Genomic DNA, 18,501 nt, shown 5'->3' with positions numbered 1-18,501 from the left:
GGACAGGGAGTCACCAGGCCTGGGCTGAGATCCAGCTCTACACACCAGGGGTGCTGCCATCAGCAGCTCAGGAAGCCTGTTGGGCCTCAGTTTCCTCCTCTGTAAAATGGGAGCAATAATGTGGCTTTGCCACCTCACACCCTGGCCGCTTCTGCCTTATCTTCCAGGTCCTCGCGTGCATTTATCCTGTCATTCCTTCCACAAGCATGCACTGCGTGCCAGGCTCCCCCAGGCGCTGGGGACACTAAGTCCCCTCCACTGCAGGGGCTGTGCTTTGGCAGGACAGACAGCATAAAGACAGAAGCAGGGTGTAACAGAAGCCAGGGCGTGGCAGCAGAGACCCATATTCCAGGAGAGGGTGATGGAGCCCTGAGCCTGGGACGCCTTGGAAGCCCCAGAGAAGGGGCTGGCTCTGGGACGGATTGAGTGCAAGGCTTGCTGAGGGACAGATGTGGGGAGACAGAAGAGCCTAGCACAACTCCAAGGCTCGGGCCTGGGCATCTGGAGCACATGTGCTGGGACGCAGAGGACTTGGGGACTGAGGAGCACTGCTCTGGACGCATGAGGTGGCGGCGCCCTCAGGCTCCCACATGGGGCTGTGGACCGTGGTCTGGAGCTTTGGGAGGGATCTGAGCAGCAGCATCTGTGGACGGGGAATGCCGCCCGCAGAGCAGAGCTTTCACCGCAGGAACACAGACAGAGAGCGGAAGGGCTCGAAGGAAGGGGCCTGGGATGTGCCAGAATTTAGATGTCACCAAGAAGGGGGTGACCCAGCAAAGCTGCCCATGGGGTGGGACAGAACCAGGAGGGCATGACATACTGGAACCAAGAGGAGGAGTGTGCTGTGAGGTGGGAGGTCTGCTGTGTCCGACGCCATGAGAGGTTGAGGATGGCGACGGGCCAGCTGCAGGGGGTGCCTGCTCTGGGAAGACCACTTTGACCCCTCAAGCCAGGCAGGAGCCCCCAAACCTGCTCTCATGGCAGAAATCATGGTGATCGCTGCCTTCTCGAGAGAGAGACCTCTCCTGGTACTCAAAGCGCCTCAGACCCACACCGGCGGCCCCTCTGTGCCTTCTACAACCCCATGACACAGCTCCTCTGTTTGGCATCCCCATCGGGGAAACTGAAGCCCAGGCACCCAGCCCCAGCTTGCAGAAATTGGTAAGTGGTAGAACTGCAACTGAACAAAGGCCCGAGTCTGTGCTTTTAAGCCCTGCTGATTTCTACTTCCTTTCTGCTAGAACAGGTCATGACAGCATAACAGCTGATCTCCCCAGCCGACTGAGAGTTTAGCTTGCTGTGTTCCCCGCCTCTGTACAGGGCCTGACACATAGTAGGTACTCAGCTAACATCAATTTAAGGAATGAATGAATGAATGATTTGTTTGTTTGAGACAGAGTCTCGCTCTGTCGCCCAGGCTGGATTGCAATGGCACAATCTCGGCTCATTGCAACCTCCACCTCTCAGACTCAAGCGATTCTTGCGCCTCAGCCTCCTGAGTAGCTGGGATTATAGACATGTGCTACTGCACCCAGCTAATGTTTGTATTTTTAGTACAGGTAGGGGTTTGCCATGCTGGTCAGGCTGGTCTTGAACTCCCGACTTCAGGCAATCAGCCCACCTGGGCCTCCCAAACTGCTGGGATTAGAGGCATGAGCCACCGTGCCCAGCCTGAATGAATGAATTTAATGACAGGAGTGAAAGGGCACTATAAATGGTAAGCCCTTCAGCAGATGTTTATTGAGGGCCTACTATGTAGGGGGCCGTGTGCTAGAGGCTAGGGCTTGGGCAGGTAACAGGCTGAGAGGTACCCAGCCTCACTGAGCTGGCCTTGAGGAAGAAATGGAGTAAGCTCAGGCGACCTGCAGATGACGAGGGCAGAGGCAAGGGAGGTGTCAGCCATGGGGTCAGGGAGGGCATCTCTGAGCTGGGGACATGGGACCTGGGTCCAGAAAGCAAAGGAGGAGATCTCTGGGAGGCATCCCAGGTGCTGGAACACAGAGAACAAGAAGGGCCTGGGAGGCCTCTGCTGTTGAAGGGCCTGCGGGCAGGGCTGACTGTGCCACCTGCGGGTCATCCATTCCTGGGCTCCACCCCCATCCCTCCCGCCCCAGCCCCTCCGGGCAGACTTGATGCATCTTCAGTTCTTGCCACCCTCCAGCTCTCATCTTCCTGGGGGTGTGAACTCCATGCCCTTCCTGCCTGGCCTTTGCAGAATTCAGGTGCAGGCACTGCCCCTGGGAGGCAATGCCATTCTTCTAGACTCACCCCAGTGGGTTTGCACACTCTGCTCTGTCTTTGTCCTCACTGTCCCCAAAGCTGCCAGCTGCGGTTTGGGTCCACCCTCTGCCACTTCTGGTTGGTAGTCTCCAGCTTCAATTCATCTATCCACTACCGCAGGTGCTCCTGGGCCCTCTGTGCCTGGAGGGAACCTCTTTCTCCTGGACTGTCTCCATACCCCATTCTGCCACTGCCATCAGGGGCATCAGCAGTGAACCTGGGGCTCCCAGGGCTGCTTTAGCAATGCAAACACAGCAGCTGCTCTGGCCTCCACGTTCTCTTTCCCTACCAGCCCAGGCTCTCACATCAGCTGTCCTCCCCAGGCACAGAGGGTATGTGGGCAGCAGGAAGCTTCTATTGTGTGTCAGGCACCCAACTGGTGCCTCAGAAGTGCTCCCCTGCAGATCACCTGAGGTCAGGAGTTTGAAAACAGCCTGGCCAACATGGTGAAACCCTGTCTCTACTAAAAATACAAAATTAGCCAAGTGTGGTGTCGCACGTCTGTAATCCTAGCTACTTGGGAGGCTGAGGCAGGAGAATCACTTGAATCTGAGAGGCAGAGGTTGCAGTGAGTCGAGATTGCACCATCGCACTTCAGCCTAGGCAAAGAGTGAAACTCCATCTCAAAAAAAAAAAAAAAAAAACGTGGAATCTCCTTCCATGTTCACTTGATGGGCAGGGTCTATCCTTATACCCATTTCTAGAGGAAGAAACTGAGGCTCAGAGAGGGTCCAAACTTGACAAGAGGACTTGCTTTCACCCTGTTGGCACTTAGCCTAGTGATGGCACACACGAGACACTTTGCAGACATTCCTGGAAGCACAGGCAGGGTGGTGAGAGGAGGAGGAGGAAGAGGAAGGCAGGAGTCACTGAGGCCATCCTGGATGGGAGGGAGCTGGGACCAGAACTCAAGGCCAGGACTCTGAGCTTTGCTCCCTCCTTTACTGATACTGTGATCCAGTCCCTATGGTCCGGTCCCATCTTTGTAGGGCAGGAGCTGGAGTTGCTCAGCAAGTGGGGGGCTCAGGGTTAAGATCTCACTTGGCCCCACTCTGCCCCTTGCCCACTGTGCTTCGTGTACACAGAGGGCACTTGTGCGGGTCACTCCTGTAAGCCTGGGTGGGGGTCTGCAGGCCGGGGGGAGTCCCTTGTCACCTGTGCCTGAAGCCCAGTTTCTGTGTCCATGCCTCAGCTCCTCCCCTGGCCTCGTTTTGAGTGCCTGGGGGCTGCTCAGTAGTGAATAAATTGAGAGATACCCTACTTGCTATCATCATGGGAAAAGCAGAAGGAGGGAGGGAGGGAATATATTGAGGGCGAGAGTCAGGGGTGTGCAAGAAAGGCCCAGGCTGGGCACACGGCAGTTGCACACACGTGCTGGCTTGGGGAGGGAGGCGGCCTGAAGCCGGTGGGTCTCCGTCCTAACCCTGGGTTCATGGAAGCTGAAGGAAGTGTTTCCCACCCATCTTGAGTCTTCCCGGCTCAGCTCGTCCCTCTGGCTGGGCTGGAGTCAAGGCCAAGCACAGAGCCCTCCTGGACTTCACAGTGGCACCCAGGGCCTGCGGCTCACTTCACCCTGAAGCTCCTCAACAGGGCAATGTCAAAGTAGGAACATTCACACCAGTGTCAGACCCACAGGAAGGAGGGGAGCCAGCATCATGGCTGAGACCCTGACTTAGACACTGGCTCATAGAAGGCAGGAAATGCAGCCCCCAGGGCTCCTGGGGGTGAAAGGGGCCAAGCTCATGCTCTTTTAGCACCTCAGAGCCTTCTTGGAAAAGCGATGACACCCCCAGCCTTAAGACAAGGATGGGAAACTAAGGCGTGGGCTCCAGGCCCAGGCCTGCCACTTGCTCTGGCTCAGTCACGCTCTGACCTTCAGCTTCCTCGCCTGCTCTTCCAGTCCACAGCTCACCTGACACCTGCCCAGCAGGCCCAGATCCAAACACCCCCAGGCTCAGGCCTTCTCCTAGAGGGAACAGAGCAAACCGTTCCCCGAGTCCCTTTGGGTCCGCTTCTAGCCTTTCACCCACTTTGCTCACCACTTCCCTGAGGCCACCCTGGCCCCGGCTCCTGTCACCTCTGCCTGGACTTTGCAGTAGCTCCTCACCGGGTGTCCCTCACCCAGACAGAGGGTCCATCAGAATCTAGGTCTGATCCCACCCCCTCCCTTGTCTCACATAGAGTAAGGGCTAAAGTCCTTTCAATGCCCCCTACCTGGGTGCATCTCCTTCCACTTCCTACCCTTCTACTCTCCGTGAGCTCAGGCTACATCAGCCACATGGGCCCCCCCTGCGGCTCCTGGGACACCCCACGCCTGCTCCTGCCTCAGAGCACCTGCACCCACTGTTCTCCCGCTGGACAAGCCCAGCCCTGATGTGCAACTGCCTCCTTCATTCCAGGCACTTCTCCACTCCCATGCTGACCCCCCTTCATATGGCTGAGTTTCCCCCAACACTTATCGCATCTGAGATCTACGACCTACTCACTGGGTGGTTCATCGTCTGTCTCGCCTCAACAGGAATATCAATTTAATGAAAACAGATTTCCTTTCTTTTATTTTTCCTTTTTTTTTTTTTTTAATAAGACAGTCTCACTTTGTCACCCAGGCTAGAGTGCAGTGGTACGATCTCAGCTCACTGCAAGCTCTGCCTCCCAGGTTCAGGCAATTCTCTTGCCCCAGCCTTCTAAGTAAGTGGGACTACAAGCGCATGACCACCACACCTGGCTAATTTTTTTTATTTTTAGTAGAGACAGGGTTTCACTGTGTTAGCCAGGATGGTCTCAATCTCCTGACCTTGTGATTTGCCTGCCTCGGCCTCCCAAAGTGCTGGGATTACAGATGTGAGACACCGCACCCAGCCTTTCCTTTTTTTTTTTTAAGATGGAGTCTCGCTCTGTTGCTCAGGGGCTGGAGTGCAGTGGTGCCATCTCAACTCACTGCAATCTATGCCTCCTGGGTTCAAGCTGTTTTCCTGCCTCAGTCTCCCGAGTAGCTGGGATGACAGGCACGTGCCATGATGCCCAGTTAATTTTTATATTTTCAGTAGAGACGGGGTTTTGCTATGTTGGCCAAGCTAGTCTTGAACTCCTGGCCTCAGGTGATCCACCTGCCTCGGCCTCCGAAAATGCTGGGATTACAGGCATGAGCCACCACACCCAGCCTCCTCCTTCCTTCCTTCCTTCCTTCCTTCCTTCCTTCCTTCCTTCCTTCCTTCCTTCCTTCCTTCCTTTTTTCCTTCCTTCCTTCCTTCCCTCCCTCCCTCCCTCCCACCCTCCCACCCTGCCCTGCTTCCTTCTTTTTTTCTTTCTTTTTTTTTGAGACAGAGTCTCGCTCTGTCGCCCAGGCTGGAGTACACTGGCGCGATCTCAGCTCACTGCAACCTCCGCCTCCCGAGTTCAAGCGATTCTCCCACTTCAGCCTCCCAAGTAGCTGGGATTACAGGTGCCCACCACCACACCTGGCTAATGTTTTTGTATTTTTAGTAGAGACGGGGTTTCACCACGTGAGTCAGGCTGGTCTCCAACTCCTGACCTCAGGTGAACCACCCACCTTGACCTCCCAAAGTGCTGGGGTTACAGGCGTGAGCCACCACATCCACCTGGCCTCTTTCTTTATTGAGACAGTCTCCCTCTGTCGCTCAGGCTGGAGTGCAGCGGTGTGATCACAGCTCATTGCAGCTTCGACCTCCTGAGCTCAAGCAATCCTTCCACCTCAGCCTTCCAAGTAGCCAGGACCACAGGTGCACGCCACCATACCTGGCTAATTTTTAAAAATGTTTTGTAGAGATGGGGTCTATGTTACCCACGCTGATATTGAACTCTTAAGCTCAGGAAATCCTCCTGGCTCAGTCTTCTACAGTGCTGGAATTACAGGTGTGAGCCACCATACCTGGCAGACAGAGATTTCTCTTTTTTTTTTTTTTTTTTTTTTGAGACTTAGTCTTGCTCTGTCACCCAGGCTGAAGTGCAGTACAGTAATCTCACTACACCCTCTGCCTCCCAGGTTCAAGCAATTCTCCTGCCTCAGCCTCTGGGATTACAGGCACCTGCCAACACACCCAGCTAATTTTTGTATTTTTAGTAGAGACGGGATTTTGCCATGCTGGCCAGGCTAGTCTCGAACTCCTGACCTCAAGTGATCCGCCCACCTTGGCCTCCAAAGTGCCGAGATTACAGGCATGAGCCACCGCGCTTGGCCTCAGACAGAGATTTCTTGATTTCAGTTTGGTCATTGCTGTATCCCTGGTGCCTAGAACAGGGCTTGGAACGCTGTAGGTGTTCAGTGTTCGTTGAATGAATGAACACATAAACTCCCGTGGAAGAGAGCTCTTCTCTGGGTGTGGGTAGGGTCTCGGCCTTTGGATGCAGGGGCTGAGCCTTTTTTGACCCAGGGAAACCCTGGTGATGGTGCCAGTGCTCTCCCCTCACACCCAGGGCTGTCGCTGACTCAGCTGCCCCCAGGCTTGGCCCCAAAGGTCCCCGGAGGGTGGAGCAGTAGCCTGAGCTGCTAACAGCAGCCTCTGAGGAGCCCTGACCCATCACCTTTGCACCCTGAGCCTGGGAGAACCTGGTACCCGCTGGGCACTGCATCCTTTCACTCAGCAGGCTGCCTGAGCACCGCCATGTGCTGGGCATGGAGCCCCTGAACAAGACTGCCTCGGCCTCTGGCCTCCTGGCACTTGCTGCCAGGCAGGGAGGGTGGGCCAGCATCGAACAGGAATCCATAGGGCTGGGTGATGATGAGCATGAGGGGATCCCCAGCAGAGAGGCTCTCTCCCCAGGCAGGTGCCACCCACAGTGTGAGCAGGAGCTGTCCAGGTGAAGAGACGGACCAAGCTGCCCCATCCTGCACTCTAGCCCTGACTGCTGTACACTTAACTATGCGACCCTGGGCAAATCACAACGTCTCTGAGCCTGACCTTCCAGAGCTGTGAAATGGGAAAAAACCTCCTCATGGAACTATGGTGGAGGGTGTGTGGGAGGCCGTGCGGGAGGGTGAGTGGGAGGGTGTGCAGGAGGGTGTGTGGGAGGGTTGCTGGAGGGTGTGTGGGAGGCGGGCGGGGGATAGCTGGAGGGCATGTGGGAGGGCGTGTGGGAGCGTGTTTGGGAGGGTGTGTGGGAGGGCGAGTGGGAGAGCACCTGTGCGAGTGGCTACTGGTAGCCCCTTCATCCCTTACAGCTTGCTGGGATCAAGAAAACCTAAGCAGGGATTCCCTAATCTGCCGAGCTAGAAATGGTAGGCAGGAGGGCCTGCGGCCTTTCCCAAGTTCTCAGAGGGACCCAGGACCTGGGAAAGCCTGCAGAGCCCTGGTTTCTTGCAACAAGATCAAAAAGCGCCCCGCGGTAGCACAGGGAACGGCACAGGAGGGGTGCCCCCAGCCCCGGTGCAAGGGGCCAGGAGGGCCACTTGTTACAGATGTGGATGTGCCCTCACCAGGGCCCACCAAACGCCCTGCATAGGGCAGACAGGCAGCCCGCCTGCCCCCGGGAAGCACCGCCAGTCCGTGGTGTGTCAGGCGGAGGGGCTGCATGGCTGTGAGCATTGATCCCGTACCTTCTTCCAGAGTAGCAGGGCCGTGCCCACAACACTCAGGACACTCAGGAGGCCGGTGAAGCCAAAGAGCAGGAGCTTCCGGGGGCTCTGCGGGGGCTCTTGGTACCCTACGTCTAGGAGAAAGGGCAAGGGAGCAGAGGGGTCAGTGACCCAGGAGAAAGCAGGGCACACACACATGATGTTCTCCCTCACTCAGGACCCTGTTTTCAATGCTCCCTCGCCGACACACTCCACACCCCACTAGGCCCCCTGGGAGCCAGGCCTCAGGACTTCATTGTCACCCTTGCTCCTTTTCATGTTCACTGCCTTGATTCTCTGTAAGGACAGGAACCACTACATTTGCTCTTCTGGTGCCCCTGCCCCAGTGACCTGATTCCCCTGCAGGCTGCTTATAGGGTCCTGAGCGAGATGTCTCTCTTCTCAGGGCCTCTTGTTTTCCCTGTGGGAGGTGGTGATAATATGGGTGGATGTGGCTAGGGCTGAAGGAGGCGGGTTTATACTGGGACTGACAGGGGGCTGCACCCAGGCTAGGTGAGGCCCAGACCTCCCCCACCACCAAACCATCCCCCGGTCCCTCCTGCTGGCATTCATTTCTCCTTCCCCTCACCCCATCCATCCATCCATCTGGCTGGCAAAAACACACAGAGTGCCAACCACGTGCCAGGCACATGAGCATGATTTCGCCAACACTGCCTATTGTCAGCCACCAGCCCATATGGGCACCATCTCCTTCAACCTCATCCAAGTCCTTGGAAGGCAGAGGATCATCATGAAGACCAGGCCCAAGATCACACTGGGCAAGCAGCAGGACAGAGGTTCAAACCCAGGTCTATAGAATTCCGAAGCCCCCAGCTCCTTCTAGGGGATCACAGAGGTAGGTCAGAGAATCAGGGCTTTGGTGACGGGCTCACTCAAAACTTTTGGGATCATCACTCCTTTGAGAATGTGATGAAAACTGGCTGGGTGTGGTGGCCCACGCCTGTAATTCCAACACTTTTGGAGGCCAAGGCGGGCGGATCACTTGAGGTCAGGAGTTCGAGACCAGCCTGGCCAACATGGCGAAACCCTGTCTCTACTAAAAACACAAAAATTAGCCGGGTGTGGTGGTGCACACCTGTAATCCCAGGTACTTGGGAGGCCGAGGCATGAGAATCACTTGAACCCAGGAGGCAGAGATTGCAGTGAGCCAAGATTGTACCACTGCACTTCAGCCTGGGCAACTCCGTCTCAAAAAAAAAAAAAAAAAAAAAAACAGAATGTGATGAAAACTAAAAATCTGTCCCTGGAAAGGTGTATTATACATTAGCCAAGTGCTCACATACACGAGGCCCCCACAAATACATACATGCACATACTGAGTTCTGCAGAAGTTCCCCTACCATGATGCCCATGGCACACTGAGACCAAGGGTCCAAGTGAGCTCTTTCAGGTCACCTGCCAGTGGCGTTTAGGGGCAGATGTGCATGCCAGGCCCTGCCCTTTCCACACCCAGGTGGAGCCCTGGCACAGCCACAGGCCAGAGCTCCCTGAAGTGGCTTTGCCTGCTTTGCCAATGCTGGCAGACAAGGCAAACTATTCTCTATTTCCATTTTTTTTTTTTTTTTTTGAGACGGAGTTTTGCTCTTGTCACCCAGGCTGGAGTGCAATGGTGCAATCTAGGCTCACTGCAACTTCCCATGCCAGGTTCAAGCGATTCTCATGCCTCAGCCTCCTGAGTAGCTGGGATTACAGGCGCCTGCCACCACACCCAGTTAATTTTTGTGTTTTTAGTAGAGATGGGGTTTCACCATGTTGGCCAGGCTGGTCTCGAACTCCTGACTTCAGGTGGTCCACCTGCCTCGGCCTCCCAAAGTGCTGGGATTACAGGTGTGAGCCACCACACCTGGCCCCATTCTCTATTTCCAATCTAGAGGCCCAAACTGCCAGTTGAAACCTCCAGGTCCTTTGCCCCAGAAGAGCCACAGAGGAAGCCTCACCTCTGACCAGGATGAAGGTGCCACTGCCGCACACCGTGGCATGTGGCCAGCGGACAGAGCAGTAGTAGGTGCCAGTGGCCGACGCGCCCGGCAGCACAAGGATGACCTGGCAGTCCAGGGTGCGGGTCTGGTTCTCTGTGCCCAGTACAGGGTGGCAGTAGGTCGGCTTCTCAGGGCTCCTCTGTCCCTGGAGATCTTCATGAAAGTAGCTGACTGTGAAAACCTTGAATTGGGGGGTGTATGGGTAGGTGATCCTGCAGCTGAAGGAGACAGCTGTGTTGGCCAGGGAGGCCATGATGGGCAGGCCGGTGTGGGTTACTGACTGTCCTCCTGGAGGGGAAGCAAAGGGAGAGAGCGACCGGTCACTTGAGGCTGCCCCAGTCCCACCCACTTGCCTATTAAGTGGGTGGCTCACGCCTGTAATTCCAACACTTTGGGAGGCCAAGGCAGGTGGATCCCCTGAGGTCAGGAGTTCCAGACTAGCCTGGCCAACATGGTGAACCCTATCTCTACTAAAAATACAAAAATTAGCCGGGCTAATTTTTTTACGCCCATAATCCCAAAACTTTGCGAGGCTGGGGTGGGCTGATCACCTGAGGTCAGGAGTTCGAGATCAGCCTGGCCAACATGGCAAAACCCGTCTCTATTAAAAACACAAAGATTAGCCGGGCGTGGTAGTGTATGCCTGTAATCCCAGCTACTCGGAAGACTGAGGCAGGATAATTGCTTGAACCTGGGAGGCCGAGGTTACAGTGAGCAGAGATCGTGCCACTGCACTCCAGCCTGGGCAACAAGAGCAAGAGTCTGTCTAAAAAAAAAAAAAAAAAAAAAAGACAAGTCTCGTGCCTCCTGTGCACTTACCTCTGCAGGTCCAGCCCCTGCCTCTCCTGCACTTGCTGTGTGCCGGAGTTGTGCCAAGCATATTACACACACCACTCTACCTCTCCTAATACAGCCCAAGGCAAAGTGAGAGCCCTGTTTTATAAAGAGGAAGAGTCTGAGGGTCAGGGAGTTGAAGCACTTAGCTCTGGATCCCTCAGCAGGTAGAGAGTAGAGCTTACAATCCCATCCAGGGCCGGGGGACACCAGAGCCTGCACTCCCAACCCCTCTTCTTCCCAAATGTCAAGAGGCCACCTGGGATCAAAGCACAGGCCTGAGAAGAGAGAAAGCTGGTGATGGATGAGAAATAAAGAAGGAGGCAGGAAAACAAAATAAAGAAACCCAAGCGTTTCCTGGTGGTAGACAGAGAGGGAGGCAGGTCTGCCCACAGTTCTCCCTGTGCCAAAGTAAGGAAGCAAGCAGGCGGTGGGAGACACAAACCTCTCCTGGACTCTGGGTTCGGAGAGGATCTGTCAGCTTTTTATATAGTATAACAGGCAACATCCTGAGAGCGGTTTTTCCAACAACACAGAGGTGCTCCACGTGGGGCCATTTCGGCTGTGATCATGATGTCAATGACTATGACAAAGCCAATTTTGCAGGAGCCACCCCTCCCCCCACTCATCAGAGGCACCTCAGAAAACAGTTTGAAAATGCCCAAAGCAGCAGCCCTGCCTGGGGGGCGTCTAACCCCTGCTGCAGGTGTCTGAGATGCTGTTTGGATCCTGGGCTGGGGGCAGCAGCCATCCCCTGCCCCAGACTTCAGCTGCATATGCCCCTGGGTTTTAGCGCTCCTAGGTTCTCCAGGCCCCTCCTTCTCCAGCAGCTGAGCAGCAGACAGTTCTAAATTGAGGTCGGCAGCCAGCAGCCAAGAACATGCAGGCCGGGTTGTTAATCGGGAGAAGATCGTGTGTTTGAGAGGCTCAGAGGAGCCGCAAGATTGATTTTGTTGGGGAAAGTGAGGCGTGGACTCCGCCTGTGGTGTGGAGCTGGAGTGAGGCCAGGCTGATCTCTTCCCAGGTCTCTTCAGTTCAGCTGTGAGCCACAGCTCTGGGAAGGGGGTCCCAAAGGGAGGCCAGCCTTCTGGAAGATGCGGGAACAGAGATGGAGTTGGCCCTGAGCTTCAGTTAATCCCTCAAAACTCCGACTGCACTGATATTTTGAGCTTCCTATTGAGCCACTGAAGAGACACCCCCAGGCTGGGCGGGGTGGCTCATACCTGTAATCCCAGCACTTGGAGAGGCTGAGGTGGGTGGATTGCTTGAGGCCAGGAGTTCGAGACCAGCCTGGCTAACATGGTGAAACCCCGTCTCACCTAAAAATACAAAAACAAAAAAACATCGAGAGCTGCGGTGGCTCAGGCCTGTTGTCTTGTTGCATAAGGAGACAAGGCCAGGCACTCGAGACCAGCCTGGACAACACAGAAAGCCCTCATTTGTATAACAACAACAACAACAACAACAAAAATTTGGCCAGGCCTGGTGGCTCATGCCCGTAATCCCAGCACTTTGGGAAGCCAAGGTGGGCAGATCTCTTGAGGTCAGGAGTTTGAGACCAGCTTGGCCAACGTGGCGAAATCCCGTCTCTACTAAAAATACAAAAACTAGCCAGGTGTAGTGGTGGGCACCCGTAATCCCAGCTACTTGGGAGGCTGAGGCAGGAAAATCGCTTGAACCTGGCAGGTGGAGGTTGCAGTGAGCCAAGATTGTGCCACTGCACTCCAGCCTGAGTGACAGAGCAAGACTCCATCTCAAAAATAAAAACTAAAAAAAATTTAAAAAAGAGACACTCCCTCCCTCAAAGAACTAAAGTCACTGACAGTTCCAGGAAATCGACTCACATGTCTGGCAGTCACAGTGGGTTCGACTTGTAATTGATATAACAGGCTCACTTGTGAAATGTCATTCCAGGGAGCTGGCACCCAGGCTCCCTCCAGGGCTTCCCTCTGGTGGATGGAGCAGGAGGGATTTTACCCTGGGCTTTGTAACTCTGGACTCTACTGCAGGATTGCTGCTGTTTAATGATAACATTATATTAGTTTTGTCAAAAAACTAAGAGCCTTGCTTCAGGGCAGGGAATTATCCGAGATGTGGCAGGGGGGCAGAGCCATTACATGGTCCCCCAGGGTCCCAGGTGGGCTGGGGATGGTGGCACATGCCTGTAATCCCAGCTACTCAGGAACCAAAGCAGAAGGACCTCTTGAGGCCAGGAGACCAAGGCCAGACTGGGCATCAATATTTTTTAGAGACAAGAGGGGTAGGGTGAACCACAAATGACATCACCACTGACCCTGCCCAGCAGTCCCGCACAGCACTCACAGGTCACTGCCCGCTCTGTGCACCTACCCTGTGGCCCCCCTCGACCTGTGACCTCCATCTGCTCACCCGGGGCCTCCTGCTCCTCCTCACAGTGCATCTAAGAGGCCACTCCAGGGGGAGGACACATATACTGTCAGCACCACAAAACCTTCCTGTTTGTCCTGGGCAGGAAGACTTCAGACCAACTCTCTTTAAAAATTCTCCCTGTCTGAGGTATCCTAGAAAACGATGAACTCTGCTACTGCAATTAAGCTGATCTTTACAATTCCAGGGAAATCTATAAAAACAGACATCCATTGTTCTATGTTCTTCTAGGATTCGTTTCTTTAAGGTCACTGGGTTAGGCTCATGACAATGCATGGCTCTGACTCAGGTCTGCCACAGCGAGGAGAGGCTTTGAAGCAAGAACCTCAGACCTCTGATGAAACTGCTGTCTCCAAAAGTAAAGAGAGGAAGCCGTCTCTGACGAGCTCAGTCAATAACAACAGCCAGTCTGGAGACATCAGGTCAAAAAACCCGGGGGAGGAGAGGAGGTCTGCAGTGGCAGCCAAGGCCTCCGGTTCTGGCCTGCGGATACAGCTCACCACCTCCCCTGTACCTTCCTTTCAATGGGGCATCAGCACCCCAGAGCCGGATCCCTGCAACTGCCCAGCCCCCACCCCATCTCCTGGACCTGTGCCTCCCAGAGGCCCCTTCACGGGTGCAGGCCGTAGAGATCCAGGCCCTAGCTGGCTGCCGACTAGAAGCGGTCCTCTGTGAAGGCACAGTGCTGATAGGTTTCACGGTCAGTTCCAAGTCCACAAATTCTTTTCAGCTGTCATCTTTTTGTGCCTCCCACAAACATTGAAGGGGTACTGGTTAGGTCACAGGCCCTGCCCCAGACCAGGAGGGGCTCCTGTCCTGGCAACATCCCCAGTCCAACAGGGAAGGAGCTGAAGGAGCCTGGGGCAGAAGGGCTGGTATGGGGAGCATTGAGTTTGCCTGGGATGGGGGTGGGGTGCAGGGTTGGTGGCCCGGGAATCTAGAGGGCGTTCATGACCTGGAAGCAGGAGCCCACAGACAGAAGGAAAAGATAAAGTACAGAAATCGTAACCTGGCTTGGTGTGACACGGATCCTATGTCAATTAAACACCACGACAATCCCATGAGGCAACTATTGCAACCGTGTTCTGTAGCGGGTTTAGCTGGGAGTGGTGGCGCACACCTGTAGTTCCAGCTACTCGGGAAGTTGAAGCAGGAGGATCGCTTGAGCCCAGGAGTTTGAGACCAGCCTGAGAACATAGTGAAACCCCATCTCAAAACCAAAACGAAAGAACCAGGGGACCTTAGAGGCCCAAAGCCACAGAGCTCATGAGTGGTGGGGCCAGGCTTTGGACCCCAGGTGGTCTGGCTGTGTTGAGGAAAAAGAGCCAGCACCCAGGCTGGGAAGCTGCCATCAGATATGGCAGGGGGTGCTCATGGTGGCACTGGGCACAGTAGTCATCAGACACTAACCAGAGGTTTGGCAGAACCCTGGTGGGCGTCACAAATTTTCACCACCAGATGGCCAACAAGGGGCCACTTGGCTCCAAGATCACATGGAGACCACAGGAGTCAGAGAGGGTGGGTGTAGAGGGGGCTGGGAAGAGCTGCAGGGCATCCGGCCTGCCCTGGGGGTGCCTGCTTCTCACCCCAGGCTGAGAGGGGCTTTAGCGGGACCCTGGCTGAGCTGGAGCAGTATCCCCTGAGTGAGGACACTAGGCTGCTGTCTATCTCATGCCAGGGCGTGGTGTGCCTGCATCATGGTTTGTCCCTTTGCTGGCAAAGGCAGTGTATCCCCATGGGATAACGTGGGTTAGGGCAGTGAGCTGGCTGAGTGTCCTCCTAGACCGGCTCATGCAGCTGCCTAGAGGGGCCCACGGCCTGGCGAGGAAGACCAGGGTGGATACCAGACTCCTGGGGGCTGAGGAGTGAGAGTCACAGAATTCCACTTAGCACTCCCCTACTTCTGTGGGGGCCTCAAGGGACTCCACGCCAACACCGCAAGCACCCAGAGCCCAGGGCCAGCCTCCCCTGCACCTGACAAGGCAGGTCTTTTCTGCCTCCACCCAGGTTGACTGGTGGGGACGGACAAGGAGGGGGTCTGGATGGGAAAGAGAAGAGGGACCTCGCCTCTCACCCTCACACAGGCACCAGATGGCCTGGGGAACCACTTCAGCCTTAGAGTTTCAAGTTTTGTCTGTTACACAGGGTTAGAGATGTGAAGAACTGGGACGCATTTGTGACTTTCGGTGACCATAGAACTCTGACTTAGAGTGACCAGAGGAGCTGAGTTTTGCCGGGAGAAATTCCCCGACACCAAGGGGTCTAGAGGGCCCAGGAGCCGCTCCCAGCTGCTTTTCTGGTCATTCTCCAGGTCCCATGGGATCTGGGGCAGGCAGAGCTGGAACAGGTCCTGGGGCGCAGGGAGGAAACAGTCCTGGGGCGCAGGGAGGAAACGTCTGAAGGAGCCCCAGGTGTTTTCTGTGCAGGGAATGGATTTGATCTCTTCCATTTCGAGAATTTAGGAGGATTTGCGATTCACCCGGTGGAGAGCAAGGCCTGGAGGTGGCTGCAAGGAGCACCCCTGAGGCTCAGGGAGGGCAGAGTTGGGGCAGACGGCAAGGAGGGGCGGGTGAGGACCTGAACTCTGCACCTGGCCTGCCCTGCCAGGAGGGAAGTCTGCAGGGGCAGGGAGGGTTTGGCCCAGGGGGAGTTTTCTGAACAGGAGCGCCTTGAGCCTGGTGAATGTGGACAGGATGGTGCAGGGAGAGGGGAGAGGGCACCCATACTGAGGACCATGGGGGAGGAGGGGTCAAGCAGGAAGGCAGCAAGGCTATCAGAGGCAGGGTTGCCACAGGTTGTGTCTGGGAGGGCCCCGCCCCCGGGCTTGGCTGTTTGTTTTGAGTCTTCAGCTCCTCTCCTGTGCCTCCCCACCCCCACACAACTGCAAGCACAGACATCTCATCTGGGCAGCACCACGGATCCCTGCTCAGTCTACCCACCCCACTTTATAGGAGACTGTGTTTTCGGGGGTGACACACCCTCCATCCCTCGCTTCTCTGCAGCTCCAGGGAAGTCCCTCCCACACTGTGAGGAAGCCTTGGGCCTGGCCAGAAATAGGGGCGATGAGCGGGGGCGTTCGGGAAAAGCCCAGGTTCTGGAGGCAACAGGCCTGGATGTGGCTCCTGGCTTTGCCACTTCAAGGCTGTGCAACTTGGGAAGGTGGCTTTACTTCTGTGACCTCCGCGTCTCCCCACAACACAGGGAGAGCAACAATGCCAACCTTAAGAGGTTGGGTGGGATTGATTGGGACCTGGGACCCAGCTACTTGCCAAGGGCCAGGCTGCCTTTCCCTAGGGGACAAGAATGAGGCAGGGAGTCCTCCTTGGGGATCTACAAAGGCAAATCCCAGCCGGGTGTGGCGGCTCATGCCTATTAACCCCAGCACTTTGGGAGGCCGAGGCAGGCAGATCACATGAGGTCAGAAGTTCAAGACCAGCTTGGCCAACATGGTAAAACCCCATCTCTACTAAAAATACAAAAAATTATCCGAGTGTAGTGGCGCAGGCCTATAGTCTCAGATACTTGGGAGAGTGAGGCAGGAGAATGGCTTGAACCTCGGAGGCAGAGGTTGCAGTGAGCCGAGATCGCGCTGCGGCACTCCAGCGTGGGTGACAAGAGCTATCTCTGTTTAAAAAAAAAGAAAAAAAAGGCAATGCCAGCCCTACCCTTCTGCCTGGTTAAATGACATGCCCTCAGCACAGGGCACATAGGCCCTGATGGTCCAGGCGCAGGAGGACCTCCAGGGGCCTGTCTCTGACCCAGACTTGGGCACCATCCCTGTCCCGGGCGCTGACCTGGCCTGGTTGAAGGCCCCTTGTGTGCAGGGCTGGGGGCACGAACAACCCTCTGCCTTCAGCCTCCAGCTGCTCTTCTCCCCCCTTGTTGGGAAAGAGTTTGTCAACCACCTGCAGGTGCCTGAGTCCTTCCTTTTCTGGTTCTTCTTATGAATCTGTGGCTGCTCGAACTTGGGGTTTGAGAGCTGGGCGGAGTTGCTATCCTCCTGCACCTGGCGCAGGGACCCCATGCTGAGTGAGTCCCTGGCGGGGTGTGCCCCCATGCGTTTGTGTGCCCGCCTGGCAGCTTTCCTGTGGATCACTGATGTTCAGGATCAGACCTGCCCACCACCAGCACAACGCCCCCATCCTTCCACCTCAACAGCTCCCATCCAGTCACCTCTCCTACCCAACCAGGGCTGTCTCTGTGGCTCTGAGCCCCCAGTGATCCAGAAACTCATTCTGCTCCTACCCTGCCTGAACCAGCAGGGGCTCCCTGCTGGAGGAGACCCAGGAAGGAGTCTGAAATCAATTTACAGGGTCAAGACAAGCAATTAAAAAAAATAGAACACGAAGCATTTCATGCGTAGTAAGGGCACTGTTTGTGACCTTCTGGTTTCAGTTATATTCATACAATTGGGTTCAGACAGGGTCATGCTAAAACACGCATCTCTTAACTTTGGGCCACTGCTAAAAAAAATGGAAAGTCCCTGGCCTGGTGGATCCAGTTCTTGCCTCCCGGGACCTGCACAGCCCCGCTCAGCTGCTCTCTGGCCCTCACTCGCCCACTCCCACGTAGACGTCAGCCTGCCCACTCTGGCGCCTTCACCCGTGCTGTTCCGGCTGCATGGAATGTCCTACCCATTCCTTCCTCTCCTGTCTCCAGGACGTGCTCACTTCCTCCCTGAGCCACTCCTGTGTGTCTGGCTGCCCCGCCCAGCACAGACTCTCAGGCATCACTGTGAAGCCACGTGATCAGAAGAGCCAATGTCTCCTGGGTTTGGTGTCGCCTTTTGCAGATGACAAAACTGAGGCTCAGAAAAAGGAAGAGGTTTGCCCAAATAGTGGTGGTAGACATGGGATTTTAAACTGGGTCCCTTTGAGCCTGTAACCTCAGTCTCTTTTTTTTTTTTTTTTTTTTTTGAGGTGGAATTTTGCTCATGTTGCCCAGGCCGGAGTGCAATGGCACAATCAAGGATTGTGTAGCTAGGATTACAGGCATGCGCCACCTCACCTGGCTAATTTTGTAATTTTAGTAGAGGTGGAGTTTCACCATGTTGGCCAGGCTAGTCTCGAACTCCTGACCTTGGGTGATCTCTTGAGCTCAGGACTAAGACCAGCCTGGGGAATATAGCGAGACCCCATCTCTACTAAATAAATAAACAAATTAGCCAGGCATGATGGCATGCCTGTAGTCCTAGCTACTCAGGAGGTTGAGGCAGGAGGATCACTTGAGCCTGGGAATTCGAAGCTGCAGTGAGTTATGATCATGCCACTGCACTCCAGCCTGAGTGACAGAGACAGACCCTGTCTCAAAAAGCAAACAGGCCGGGTGCAGTGGGTCACGCCTATAATCCCAGCACTTTGAAAGGCCAAGGCAGGTGGATCACCAGAGGTCAGGAGTTCAAAACCAGCC

The 18,501-nt window shown here is 55.4% G+C and overlaps 1 protein-coding gene across 1 annotated transcript in view; it reads right to left on the bottom strand.

Moving 5' to 3' along the window:
• The window catches only part of NFAM1 (NFAT activating protein with ITAM motif 1), a 51,473-nt gene that overhangs the window by 20,806 nt on the left and 12,166 nt on the right, over positions 1-18,501 (bottom strand). The window contains exons 2-3 of the mRNA XM_007975970.3: positions 9,811-10,140; positions 7,835-7,947 (exon numbers count right to left, since the gene is read on the bottom strand). Coding sequence (XP_007974161.3) covers positions 7,835-7,947; positions 9,811-10,140 — 443 coding nt within the window. The remainder of the gene's footprint in view (positions 1-7,834; positions 7,948-9,810; positions 10,141-18,501) is intronic.

This window comes from Chlorocebus sabaeus, chromosome 19 (assembly GCF_047675955.1).
Source record: "Chlorocebus sabaeus isolate Y175 chromosome 19, mChlSab1.0.hap1, whole genome shotgun sequence".
NCBI classification, from domain to species: domain Eukaryota; kingdom Metazoa; phylum Chordata; class Mammalia; order Primates; family Cercopithecidae; genus Chlorocebus; species Chlorocebus sabaeus.
This window is presented reverse-complemented; position numbering and strand designations above follow the sequence as displayed.